The sequence below is a fragment of the Centroberyx gerrardi genome, chromosome 1 (assembly GCF_048128805.1).
Source record: "Centroberyx gerrardi isolate f3 chromosome 1, fCenGer3.hap1.cur.20231027, whole genome shotgun sequence".
Classification (NCBI taxonomy): domain Eukaryota; kingdom Metazoa; phylum Chordata; class Actinopteri; order Beryciformes; family Berycidae; genus Centroberyx; species Centroberyx gerrardi.
This window is the reverse complement of record NC_135997.1, coordinates 4,013,851-4,027,877: the sequence shown is the minus strand read 5'-3', so window position 1 is coordinate 4,027,877 and position 14,027 is coordinate 4,013,851. Positions and strand designations below refer to the sequence as shown.

Here is a 14,027-nt window from a genome sequence, read left to right as displayed (position 1 = left end):
GATAATTTAAAATGTCCTCAGCGTAAAAGTTAAAAAGTAAAAAGTGACTTTTTAGAAAAGAGAACATTGTTAGATGTGATATCTTTTCCATGCAATTCTAACATAATGAGAGGACAGTTCAAACTAGATGCTTTTAATTTGAAAAATTAGACATTACAAAATAAAGTGTACAAGCACAGTATAAAGTGTACAATAAACTTCACATAAAACTGAAAAAGAAAAATAGCAAAAAATAAAACCAGTAGACAGAATAAAACGCATGATAAAACAAAGCTTGACATGAATTAAATATAAGTGCAATGAGAAGTAAAACAATAGGGGAATAAAACACAATAAAAGAAAAAACCTAATGAAAGGCAAGTAAAGACAGATTATTCTTCTCTTCCTTGCTGACTGATCGTTCACTATCAGTGGCTCCACAATTGGCCAATTTACGTTAGTCCAGTTTCTGATGTTTATGGAGAGCTGCAAAATTTGTACTCAGTAATGGATGATTTAAAATGTAGTTATGCAATACTTCAGCAAAGACGTAAAAAGTAAAATTACTGACGTTAAAAAATACTAAAGTATGAGTACACAAAAAAGCTACTCAGTTACAAGCGTAAATGTAATTAGTTACTACCCTTGCTATAAAGCTTCTCTTCTCTTCTCTTCTCTCCTATTTTCTTCTCTCCTCTCCCCTTCTCTTCTCTCCTCCCCCTTCTCTTCTCTCCTCTTCTCTTCTTTTCTCTTCTCTCCTCTCCTCTCCCCTTCTCTTCTCTTCTCTTCTCTTCTCTTCTCTCCTCTTCTCTTCTCTCCCCTTCTCTTCTCTTCTCTCCTCTCCTCTTCTCCTCTCTATCTTAAAGTTGCCTCATGCATCTTTAATAAAAGCTGTGGCATTAAATGTTGATACTCTCATGTGCTTTATTTCATTTTCAGATATCAATACATTCTCCACAGTCTCAGACCTCAACAGGCAGACAGATATCGATGCATTGATGCGATACTGAATTATATATTTACTGTAGTTGTTCTTCTGTCCAGGCTGTGAGAGCGACTTCTGGGGTCCCCACTGCAGCAACCGCTGTCAGTGCCAGAACGGGGCCAAGTGTAACCCGATCACCGGAGCGTGCGTGTGCACCGACGGGTACCAGGGCTGGCGCTGCGAGGAGCCGTGTGAGCCCGACTTCTACGGCAAGGGCTGCCTGCTGGAGTGCCAGTGCCTCAACGGCGCCACCTGTCACCACCAGACCGGAGAGTGCCTCTGCGCGCCCGGATACACCGGAGCCTTGTGAGTGGCTGTTTGGTCTGTCTGTCTGGTCTGCATGATGTCTGTCTGTCTGTCTGTCTTCCTGTGTGAGTCATGTTAAAGACGAGATTAAATGAAAAATGCCTTTTTAACCCCTTTAGATCACATCCCCGGTCATACTGTGCACCTATTTAACAATATATGCCAAAAAAAATACCAAAAATCAATTTCATTGTATTCTTATATCAAAATTCAATCATGTTTTCTTCCTGTAAAACAAAATATGCCGTGTGCTTACGTAAGCATGCCCATAACTAATTTCAACAAATAATATCATGACATCCACCCATCAATCAATCTTCAACTTTTAGCGCACAGAGCTAAGATTCATTAGTTAGCTAGCTAGCAACAGCACGGTACTTCGGTGTGTCTTCGGGTGTTATGACACACCCACTTTTCAACGTTCAAATCAAATTCCTCCCAACGTTATGTCCCGCCTGTCTTTCCTGTTTCACTCGGAAATACGTCACGATACGGAAGTTAGATACTCTCGAAATGCCGTTTCATCTCGACTTTAAGGTGTTTAGTCAGAAATGTGGTGATGGGTTGCTGGATTATTGAGTACAGATACACAAAAGCACGCACATCCAAACTAATACTAGGTGCTGGACAGAAAAACAGTCAATTATTACAAGATTAGATAGAGTCCGCACACTGGAAATGGCTCCCATGGCGTTTATGACCGCCGCATGTGATGTGAGTGCATACAGAGATACACCTTACAAATACCTATCAGAAGACGTCACCTGATACTACAGTACAGGTAGATAGAGACTTAAAGTGAAATACAAGTAAAATCCCAAACAGTGCAAAGATAGTACACACAAGATATAAACGGCAGAAATAAACAGTACATGAAAAGTTACCCAACAAATCCAACAGTAGTAAATTGGACAAAATTTACACAATTATATCGGTATCCTATAAAGTACGATCTGCACCACTTGAATGTAACATGACTGGAACATCAGGTCAGTAAAACCGTCATAATGTCTGGATTATTGAGAAATACAGTAATTTGAATAGGATTTGAACGTACATGTGTATTCTTGTTTCTGTTTTTCGCATTTTGCTGTCCCTGTCACTATTATTTTCCCTGTTTATGGTTAACTTACTACTTACTAAATAGTAGTTTACCTTGATGGTTCAAACTTAGTCTCTGCCTTCCTTTCAAAGCATGAGAGATTTGAGTTTGTCTGTCGTCTCTGTTCCCTCCAGCTGTGAGGAGCCCTGTCCGCCCGGCAGCCACGGCTCGCTGTGTGAGCACCGCTGTCCCTGTCAGAACGGAGGGACGTGTCATCACGTCACGGGGGACTGCTCCTGTCCCGCCGGCTGGGTGGTACGACCTGCACCACACCCACACCCACACCCACAACCTCCACTAACATGTGCATTTCTGTTGGGGTTCGACCGATATGGAAGTTTTAAGGCCAATACCGATATTTTAGTATTGAAGCTGCCAACAGCTGATATTTTGTGCCGATATTCAATAGTTTTAAATTTTTCCGTTTTCATGTCAAAAAAATAAATAAATTTAGACATTTAGACTATCATGGGACATTAAAACTCTCCATTGAAACCCAGACTAATTCTTTAAGGTAGAGTGACCGACCAAACCTACCAAACCCCTTTGAATGAAGAATTAGTTCACAAAAAACATTTAAACAATTAAATGAATAAATAAAACCTGCAAAGAAAATACAATTTTATTGCAGACTTCATAGACTGTTCTTATGCAGTTGTTCTAGCTCAGTACAGACTGCACTTCCCTTCCTCCTCCACACAACACATATGACTAAGTTGTTTACATGTCCTGACTGGTGTCTATTAATGTGAGTGAAATTAGAGTACTCATACATAACTTTAGTCTTGTTTAGTCATGTTTTAACTTCAGTTGAGGGAGTGCATTTTCCTCTATGAGATGAGAACATTTACCACCCTTGGTCTTATTTAAAACCTTTCAAATCCCACTGGATAAACTGAAAAATCCATTGATCAAGCTAAAAACAAGTTTTTCTTAGATCTTGAGAAGTTGACATTTTAGAGATACAAGGTTTTCACTCGATGTGTTACTGCGCAACTAAGAGCATAATCACATTAATATAATCAGACTGTGGTGTTTACATGGGCTCTGTCTTACTCACATCACTGTCTCGATCGCATCCTAATCACATGTTTGATGCATGTAAACGTTGTGCTCGTCCTCAGGGCTCGGTGTGTGCACAGCCGTGTCCGTTCGGGTCCTACGGCATTAATTGCTCCCAGGAGTGCACGTGTCGTAACGGCGGCCTGTGCGACCACATCAGCGGTCAATGCCAGTGCACCGCTGGCTACACCGGAGAGAGGTACGGTATGAAAGAGGGACTCTCATAAGATAAGATACGATGAAACCTTATTGATCCCTGTGGGGAAATTTGCTCGTTGCAGCAGCAAATATCAATAGGATTCAGTAGGGGAAAAGACAAATATAAGCATACAATAGACATACTGTATAATGAGTAATAAATACAGTAGAAAACTAATAATAAAGCAATAAAATAGACTGTAAACAAATGTGGGGCAGTGTTTTGTACACTGGATTGGGAAATATGAGGAGAGAAGTATGGATTACTAACATGTATGGATTGAGTTACAGTTGTTAATGCATTTACTTTACAGATGTTAACTTAAATATGGATTACTGAATTAGAAATATGTGCTATACATATAAAATATAAGTATATATAAACATAATGTAATAAAGTATAAAAGTATCAGTATGTATACAGTATGAAATAGTGGAATCATTATGAAAATACATTAATTATGCAGAATATAACAATATGAGAGATGAGAGATGTGGACACAGGTTGTGTGTGTGAACAGAATATGAACGCTTTGGTTGCATGTTGAAGAGAAATGAAATTAAAAAAAATAATAATAATGTTTGCTTGAACCTCTCTTTGAACGCAGGTATGAACCCGGCGGTGGTTTTCCGGAGTTAAAGTTATTCTTAATGTTCTCTCCTCCTGTTCCCTCCTCCTCCTTAATGATTACATATTTCTGTCGCGCTCTTTGCTCTTTCCCTGTCCATTTCGCTCATGCCCGCCCGCCGCCATGTGACAAGTATAATTCCCCTCATAAAAAACCAGTGGGAGATTTTTAGTCAAGAGTCAATTGAAGGGCGCCCCGGGGGCTCACCGAGTAGAGCGCGTACCATATAAGGCTCAGTCCTTCCCGCAGCGACCCGGGTTCGAATCCAACCCGCCGTCATTTGCTGCATGTCTTCCCCTCTCTCTCTCTCCCATACCTTCCTGTCTCTCTCTCTCACACTATTTCTGTCAACAAAGCGTAAAAATGCCTAAAATAAATCTTAAAAAAAAAAAAAAGTCAATTGAAATCTTTCGTTCTCCTTTATTACCTTAATTTCAGACATAGTTGGAAACGATTTTCTCCAACCCCGGTCTCTCCGTTTGACTCTTTTTCTGATTCCTCTCTCGCCCTCCCTCCCTCTCTCCCTCCCTCCCTCCCTCCCTCTCTCTCTTTCTCACTCCCTCTCTCTCTCCATCGTTATTCTCAATTGAGCCAAATTACCTCCATTCATTTAGGCCCCAGACAGGTGAATTAGCCTACATGGAATAATTCCTAGATTGAGTTCTCTCCAACCCCTTCCACGTTCTAATGGAATTAGCCGAGATAAGGGTCCAGAGGAAGTCGGCATGATTTAAACGTGACACAAAACAGAAGTCCACACTGAGCCATTTTAATTGAGTGATTTGTCTATTTCTTAATGGCTTCGGTTGCGGACGTGTTGAGACTAACTTGAGACTAACGTGTTGAGAGTAACTCAGGCTTTGACTCGTCTTAACCAATTTTTCTTTATTCTATTCAACGCCGTGCTTCGGCTTCGAATTGTGCTCATTATAATTCATATAGCCACTTTGTAAGCTTTAACCTTGAGCACCACTCAGGGTCTCAGCATAATGTCTCGCCTGTTGACCTTATAATGGTGCGCCTGAACGTGATGATAGAGCACATGTCATCCGAGAAGAAAACGGAGTCCTCTGTGTTAGTGTGTAATGACAGTATTTACTGGCAGGTAACAGTAGAAACATTATCAATCAATCTTTTGAGTGTAAATGTGTGCTTACAGGATAATTCGGCCATTGTGATTGGTGAATGTTAAGTCCTCTCTGCCTTATGAAATTCCTGTTTTTTTCTAGTAACCTGTAGTTAGAGTGATTCTGTAGATGTCTGACATTTGACCTATTTTGTAAAGAACCAAGCTTTTTATTATTGTTAGGTCTGGCTGATTTGTGCATCTACATGTCGAAGAATAAAACTAGCCTCCTTAGCAGCTTATTCTAATCCGTTTCATAGGAACGACAGTAGTTTGAGGCAGAAAAACTCTTCCCCAGCTGAGAGGCTTGAAATGAGGCAGGATGTAACCAGGCATGGAGGATGTTAGCGATTGGTCAGAAGTGCCGTCTAAGGCGGGACTTCCCATTTAAACAAAGACCGTGGAAGCAAAGATCGTGGTGCGAGTTTTGGGTGAAACTGACTGAGCTACGTTAGCATTTGGAGAGGGTTTTTTTTTTCAGAATAGACATCCCTGCTGTTGCCCCGTTCAACAATGAGGGCTTTCTGAATGCACATGTTAATTCAAAAATGTTCAAATTCATTTGGACAGGAACTGCTTTTCAAAAACAATGTTTTTTTAATGCTTCAGGCCTGGAAAAGATTTGGTAGACGCACACATGTCCTCCATGGATTACGTTACTACACTTAGTTTGCCACCTCAGATATTTGGTTTTGATATCGTTTGGAGGTGAATGACAGTGAATGGGGTCTAGAGGTCAGGAAATAAGTCACATGATAATAGTTTCTTGATAATAACGTAAAAATCCACAGGAAGTTTTAGAAGGGAGAGAGGGAGCGCTGCGTGGAAAATGGGCTCAACATTCAAAATGCTTAAATCTTTGCCTTTATCTAGTACTTTTGAGGAGCTAACACTCTGGCTGGCCAAGAAGATGACTAATTTACTGCTCAACTTAGTTATTAACCCTATCCAGCAGCTTTCTTATCAGAGGTGTGACTGAGTCAGCTTTGCTTGAGTCCCAAGTCAGTCTCAAGTCTTGAGGCGCAAGTCTCAAGTTAAGTCCCAAGTCTAAATGTAGACTACCAAGTCAAGTCCAAGTCAAGTCCATGTCATTAATGTCAAGTCTCAAGTCTAAATGTAGAACAGCAAGTCAAGTCAGAACAAATCAAGAGTCCAGTATCAATTTAATATCTTAAAGAAAACTAAATATCTAGGACTTTTCAATGCAATATGGTTTTAATAGGATAAAAACTTGGTAAGAGCATCATGAGTTTGATTTCTATAATCAGTTTCAACTTCAATAAATTCAATCATTCCATACAAATTCAGAAAACAGAATTTAAATTCAGTCGTCTGCTGGAACAAATCTCATCACTTTCAATCTGAGTCATTTACACAAACACAAGATCTCAAGTCAAGACTTTACAAACCTTTTCATGCCATCAAAGTACAAGTCAAGTCTCAAGTATTCTCTTCATGCATCAACTCAAGTCTCATGCAATTCAAATTGTGACTCGAGTCCAAGTCATGTGACTTGAGTCCCCACCTCTGTTTCTTATTCAGCTACTGTCCAGCCGGAAAACACTCATCCAAACACCTCACACCCCCCTCACTCTTCTTCTCACTGTCTCACCTCCTTCACTCTCCTTATTCCACCCCAGGTGCCAGGATGAGTGTCCGGTGGGCTCTTATGGACCGCAGTGCGCCCACAAATGTGATTGCCAGAACGGGGCCAAGTGTTACCATATCAACGGGGCCTGCCTATGTGATGAGGGCTTCAAGGGCCCCAGCTGCCAGGACCGCTTCTGTCCTGCCGGCCTCTACGGCCTCATCTGTGACAAATACTGTCCCTGCAACGCCTCAAACACACTCAGGTAGAGAAAACTGTCGCTCAAGTCCTGCAGCTTCAGAAACAGTATCCAGGATGTTGCTGGAAAGGAAAGAGAGAGAAAGAGAGAGAGTCGGAATGAAAATCAGAACTCAGCATTTCCCGGCTTTTATATGATACTGCATGAATAGAACAAGGGTCATGGTTAAGAATTCTCTTGTTTGAGTGTAAATGCCAGGTGGAGAATAACTGAAGTGCAGCTAAAGACAGTATTGTAGACAGTATTGGATGTATTTGCCCTGCAATGTCATGCAATTTGTGTGAAACTGTTTCTCCTCTATTTCAATCATAAAAAAATTGCTATTAGAGATACATACATCAGTAAACCATTGAACTTGAACCTGAGAAGGACTCTCTCTAATGTGATTTCATGAGTTTTCATGAGTTAGGTGTCCTTGTTCAAGCCATTAAATCAAAATGTAGTCAGGAGTTAGAGATGGATAGCGAATTAGAGATAGATACATAGATAGATGGATAGATAGACAGATAGATAGAGAGAGAGAGAGAGAGAGATAGATAGGAATGTCATCCTTTACCTGACATCTTCTATTTTGACTTTTTGTTACTGTGATTGACAGCTAGTGCTGCCCCATGCTTCATGACCCTTGACCCCGGAGACTAAACTAACCCACTGAAAATGCAATTCAGATTGTTAATAATGCATGGACATCAGTGTGAATACCAACTACTTTTTCCAAAAATCTATAAAGGTGACATTTTGTGGAGGGAAGGTTTTCTGAGGACAGGGACAATAGTGCTCAGTCTCCATATAAGAAGTACTAATAGATTTAGAAATTGTACTGTATAATCTTGACTGTCCTACCGACTTCTAATCTCTCTGCCCTCTCAGCTGTCACCCTCTGTCAGGAGAGTGTACCTGTGCGGCGGGATGGGCGGGGCTTTACTGCAACGAGACCTGTCCGTCTGGTTACTACGGCGAGGGCTGCAAGGAGCCGTGTGCCTGCATTAACGGAGCCGACTGTGACGGCATCACTGGAGCTTGTATGTGTGCTCCGGGATATATAGTAAGTATAGACACAGGCACATACACAGACCCACTTCTGCAGCAAGAAGTATCATACAGGGCCAACGTATTTCAAAATAAATGTTGAGAAACCATAAAAACCATCCCTCAGGAAAACAGAAGTAACATATTTGATGGTGTTATCAGTTGCATTTTTAAATATTCAGCAGTGACCATTAGGAAACATTTTTCCCAAAAGAAACAGGCTTACAGCTTTGCACGTTTTGAAGGGATTGGGAGTTTGATTCAACTCGCTGCCACTGGAGCAAGTGATGGCCACAGCTTGACTAGCATCTATGGATAGAAATTAAGAGAGATTAAAAACTCCCGCTGGCAAGAAGTCGCCTTGCAATTTCCTGTGTTTCCCCAAGTTCACACTGTTGGACTCATTTATTTTGATAAGGCATGTTTCCTTCACTGGACAAGGACAAAACAGTATTTTGAGGAATCACATCAGCAGCAGAAACTTTGCTCAAACAGTCAAAAACACTGCACTGCTTCACATTTACACCATGCTGGAGTTGCAAGTCTTTCATAAGATTGCTCCTATTTCCCTTTGCACACATCTTTTTTTAAAATAAATTGCTTCTAGCTGTTTTTCCATCTGCTTTAGCAAAGCTGGTCCACACTTGGCACACTTTCAAACGCTTTAACCTCTCTGCCACGACTGATGCACAGAACATAAACAAACGATCACTAGCCTACATGTCATTGCTAGGAAGCATCATTATGCTGGGCTATGACGGAAATGCCTGAGAAGTTATGTGCGAATGAATTAAAACGAATTAGACAGTTAAGAACCGATTGCAGTACCGTTTGTCCAGGATCTTATCGGTATTTCAGTTCCGATCGATCAGGACCCGGGGCCTGATTCAGCAGCGGTTCTCGATACTCAACCCCAGTCAGCATGCAGCCCCTTCGGACAAGACAGAAAGACAGCAGCACTGTGACAGCTGAACCTACAGTGTGAACGAGAGAGGAATCCTCTCCGGCCAACATGTGAAGATAGTGTGTGTAGGCTTTGCAACAGCAGGTGCACAACACGCGCCGTGGCGGATAACATGCTGAAGTTAATTTATCAGGTGCTGTTGACTCTGCAGGTTTAGTCGTGCAGAACGCAGCTCGTATCGGAGAGAGGCTACTGCAGGTGCACAGCCTATGATATAGGTCAATGTAAAGGAGAAGCGCAGGGTGCAGATGTCAGGCAGTTCTTGTGTGTGTGTGAGAGGTAAAACAGTGTATGTGGGAGTGATTTCGGCACTTTGCACGGATCTGTGCAAGCATGTTCCACTATCACTTCAATTTCAACGTACATGTGTAGCACGGCCAGTCTGTGTGCATGCATGCTTGTGTTTTTGTATGTGTGTATATCGGCATGTAAATTCCTGCATGTGCGTGTGAGTGTGTGTACTTGTTTGGCTATCCTTGTGAGAGCCAGTTTGAGTTTTAGACCCTCGGGGTGAGGACATTTTTGCGAAGAGAGGTCATTTTGGGCTAGTTTGTGTTTAAGACTTGGGTTTAGGGGTAAGATTAGAATTAAAGACCCTATGAAATGGCATCTTTCTTACTTCCTGGATTTGATGCATTTCCAGTTGAAACAGGATGTTGGGGCGGGACATAATGCAGTGAGGGATCATTCAAAAGTCCAAACCAATGGAAAAAGAGTCAGAGAGTGAAAGGCAATTTTATTTGATGGGAGGGCTGTGGAGGGGCGGGACTGTTCAAAAATCTGATGGTTTTGTTGGTTAGAAATTGATATATTTACACCTTCTATTGCAGCATGAGGTCACCATAAACTCTGTTTTCCAGGAAGTAAAGTAATGGGAGTTCATTTCATGGGGACTTTAAGATTGGATTTAGGTGAGGTAAGGTTAATGTTAAGGTTAGTTTAGGGTTGTGGCTTGGGTTTAGTGTTAAGGTTTAAATTACAGGATTAGGTTTAGGTTAGGTAAAGGTTAAGGTTGAGGTCAGTTTAGGGTTAGGTCTTGGTTTTAGGTTTAAAATTTGAATTGGGATCAGGTTTAGGTTAGGTAACGGTTAAGGTTAGGGGTTAAGGTTTGAATGGAGCCAATGAAGGTCCTCACAAGTATAGTAATACCAGTGTGTGTGTGTGTGTGTGTGTCTCAAGGTTATTATCGTTAATGAAAACTAACGAAATAACGAAAACTAGGTGTGAAAAAACATTTTCGTTAACTGAAATAAAAATAAAAATGAGGCTTTACAAAAAAACGATAACTAACTGAAACTGTATTGTGTGTTCACAAAACTAACTAAAATAAACTAAAATTATAGAGAAAATGTCTTTAGTTTTCATCTTTGTCAATTTATTTCATACATAAGCCTAGTATTTTGGGTGGATATGAAATCTATCTTCCAATTTTTTTTTTTTTCAATTTTTTTTGACCTTTTTGAATCTCGCCCCTGACAAATACCCCATATTACAAAGAAAGACTAAAACTAACACTGAAACTAATAAAAACTAAACTAAAACTAAGCATTTTCAAAAAATAAAAACTAAACTAAACTAGCAAACCCGCTTTAAAAACTAATTAAAACTAAACTGAAATTGAAAACAAAAAGTCAAAACGAAATAAAAATAAAAACTAATGAAAAATGCAAAACTATAATAACCTTGGTGTGTCTGTGTGTGTGTAAAGTAGTGACCAATGAGCCCCAGCCCCCCTGGTGTGTTGACTGATCCCCCCGGTGGCTGAGAGATGCGACAGTAGGAATTGGCAAACGACAGGATAATTGATAATTGGAGAAGGGACATCGTGGATTTGCAGCCCAGCAGATGATGGCTGCTGTAGGTGACCGTCCGCTCGGTTTATATCAGCTCACTTCAGATAGACGTTGCACTCAGCAGAGTGTTATTGATTTACAGTTTCCTGCTGAATTTGCTGCGGTGGTAGCTGGCGATTTGGTACTTTGTGCGTCATTGTGCAGATGAGAATCCAACTTAAAACAGAATTCATACGTGTTAGTCTCACAATTTTGGACAGTTCGATCAACATCTGAGCAACGAGCAAACATGAGCAACCCTCCTCCAAGGTTTGAAATCCGTGGAACCAAACTTCTGATCTGAGATACCATGAAGAGATGAAGAGCAGAAAGACTTTATGTAGCCACAGAATGTTTATTTCCCCTTTTATATCTAAATGAGTGTTATTTACAGTCTCTGAACCAGAAAATGTACTCTTACCACAGAAAACATCCCTCTGGACGCTGTCACTGCACCCACAGCACCGCTCATAAGTCATTATCAGTGGAACGGCTCAGGAAGTTTTCTCTCGAGTTCCTAGACTGGAGTCCTGGCTCTCTGGTTTCTAGTTTAGTTTGGTGTCGTTTATTTTATTCATTGCACACTGGTAAAACTTTGAAGCAAGGTGATAAAGTCAAAGTGATAAAATACAGTGATAAAAAAAAAATGCAGAAAGAAGACAAAAAAAAATTAAAAATATGTGCACGTAACATAAAAAAAGACAAGGTGCTTATAAAAACGCCTCACTTCAAAAGGAAAGAAAGGAAGAAAGAAAGAAAGAAACTGATAGCAAGTATAGAGGAATGGTGCAGAGTTTCAGTCTGTCTGCTCATTGTGGCTAATCTGACACATTTCTTTAATATAGTATGGATTTCGAGAAAGACCCGGCTCTGCATGTCCATCCATTTGCAAGTGACATGAATAACATCAGTTCTGTTACAGAGGGGATTTTTTCTTCAAGTGTGTGCTCAGTGTAACGCTCTCGTCAGTCTCCTGCTGAGACTACACTGCAGTGGTGGATGCTGCTTAAGCAAAGCAAAGTCTCCTCACTTATAATATCATGATCCATCGATCCACACAGGATCAGTGCTGGGGTTGTTACGGGAAAAAAGTAATACAACATTACTTGTTACTTTTCGTAGAAGTAACAAACTACTTTACTTATTACTCCAGGAGAATAATAAGAGGAGTAATTAGTTACACTACTCATTACATTACTTTTGCGTTGCACCCTAAAACAATTGTGCTACTTGCATTCATTGGGCCAATAAATATTGTCAAACTAAGCCCACACTACCAGCAGAACTAGTCTAAATAATGACAGACACAAAATCTTTCTTTTAAAAGAACCATAGGCTACCGGACTTTTTTGCATCTTTTAGCCTGCATGCATACTTTACATTACTGTTGGCCATTTTCCAAAGCTTACAGTACTTTTTTAGATTTTTGAAAGCGTTTTTTCCTCCCAGGCAGCCATTTGTTTCCATTCATTTCCTTACGGTACGAAAATCAACTTGCAGAGTCTTGAAACTTCCTTGAGATCCTGCTTGGGTTTATTTTTGTCAATTATTTTGCGTGGTAATTTAGTAAGATTTGAAAAGTCCGACATTCAGGACTGCAGCGAGTATTTACTACCTTGTTGGCTCGTTCATGTGCTTTCTGCTTGTAATTCTGATTATTTTTTACATGACTTGAAAGCAGCATAAGACGAGGGGAATCTTTCATAGATATTACGCCAATAAAGAGGTTAAAATGTAACATAAGTAACGACCGATCTGTTAGATCATTACAGGAGAAAGTAATGTAATTACAGTAACATGTTAGCCCCAATACTGCACAGAATATTCCATTCAGGAAATCCTGATGGTTTCCCAGATCCGGCCCCACACACTTTATGTATTAACAAAGTAAAAAATTCCTTAATCCACCAACTTTTTAATAAGGCTTCTCCTCTCCTACCTTTGCACGTTTGGCTCACTTTATGAATATTAGATGAACAGAAATGTAAAGGCAGCGGGTTGGCAGCAGGCAGCTTTCATTAGCACAGCTTATATGTTGAAGGTCCTGATCAATGACGGCAGTGAGCTGGAGGATCAGGCTGTATGGAGCCGGCTAACACAGCATGCTAACAACGCTGGGCAAAGTGGGACATTCTGCTAATGTCAAGCTGTCTGTCTGGCCCGTCTGACCATGTCGTCTATTGATTGGACAAGTGCAGACATCATGTTTCTCTGCAGGGACGCCATCAGTGATGCTTGTCTTTCTCCTCCATTATGTATGTGCTTGGTGCTGCATCTCCAGCATCACATTTAATGCAGTCTTGTGCTTATAATGAATTTAAAGGTGAACTCCGAGCAACACCCGTTTCCCAGGAGTTGAGTTTGAGGAAGGAGAGATAGAGGTGACTACTTTCTGTCTGAAAAGTTATCCTGAAACTCCAAATCTGTGCTGTACACAGACAAGTCCTCATCCAATACAGGCGGCGTAACGGAGCCAATCAGCTCGTTAAGAATGACAGAGTCGCTGACAGTGAATGAGAAGAGCAGACTTCACAAATTCACGTCGCTCGTTTGAGTGCTCTGGGTTGCACGTCGGCACACGATACATAAATCATCAACACGTTCAATCAACAATCACAAGCTGATGCATTATATATACTTCCTTTCATACACAAAGAGGAGAGGGGCGGGTGGATTAGATTTGGTTGCTCTTTGCAATGAAACTAAGCTCAAAGCTAACAGAGATATCTATACAGTAACGTCTAGTTAGCTGTGTTTTAGCTGTTGGTCGTGAGTTTGTTAGTCTAATAGAGAAAATATGATGTGAGGGTATAATTCTTCATCTGTCTTCCCTCTCTCCTTTGCAAACTGTACATTAATTGTATATATAATGACAAATAATTACTCTGTAGAATTATCTATTCTGTTCACTCAAATCACTTTATTATGTACAAACTAAAGCAAGAGTCAATAAATGATTGCAATGGTA

The 14,027-nt window shown here is 40.6% G+C and overlaps 1 protein-coding gene across 2 annotated transcripts in view; it reads left to right on the top strand.

Annotated features, from left to right (window-relative positions):
- LOC139915745 (uncharacterized) overlaps nt 1-14,027 on the top strand; it is a 92,227-nt gene that overhangs the window by 45,044 nt on the left and 33,156 nt on the right. For both annotated transcript variants that reach the window (XM_078291423.1, XM_078291396.1), the window contains exons 3-7: nt 1,024-1,270; nt 2,507-2,627; nt 3,497-3,633; nt 7,028-7,240; nt 8,105-8,279. In XM_078291423.1, the coding sequence (XP_078147549.1) occupies nt 1,024-1,270; nt 2,507-2,627; nt 3,497-3,633; nt 7,028-7,240; nt 8,105-8,279 (893 nt within the window). The remainder of the gene's footprint in view (nt 1-1,023; nt 1,271-2,506; nt 2,628-3,496; nt 3,634-7,027; nt 7,241-8,104; nt 8,280-14,027) is intronic.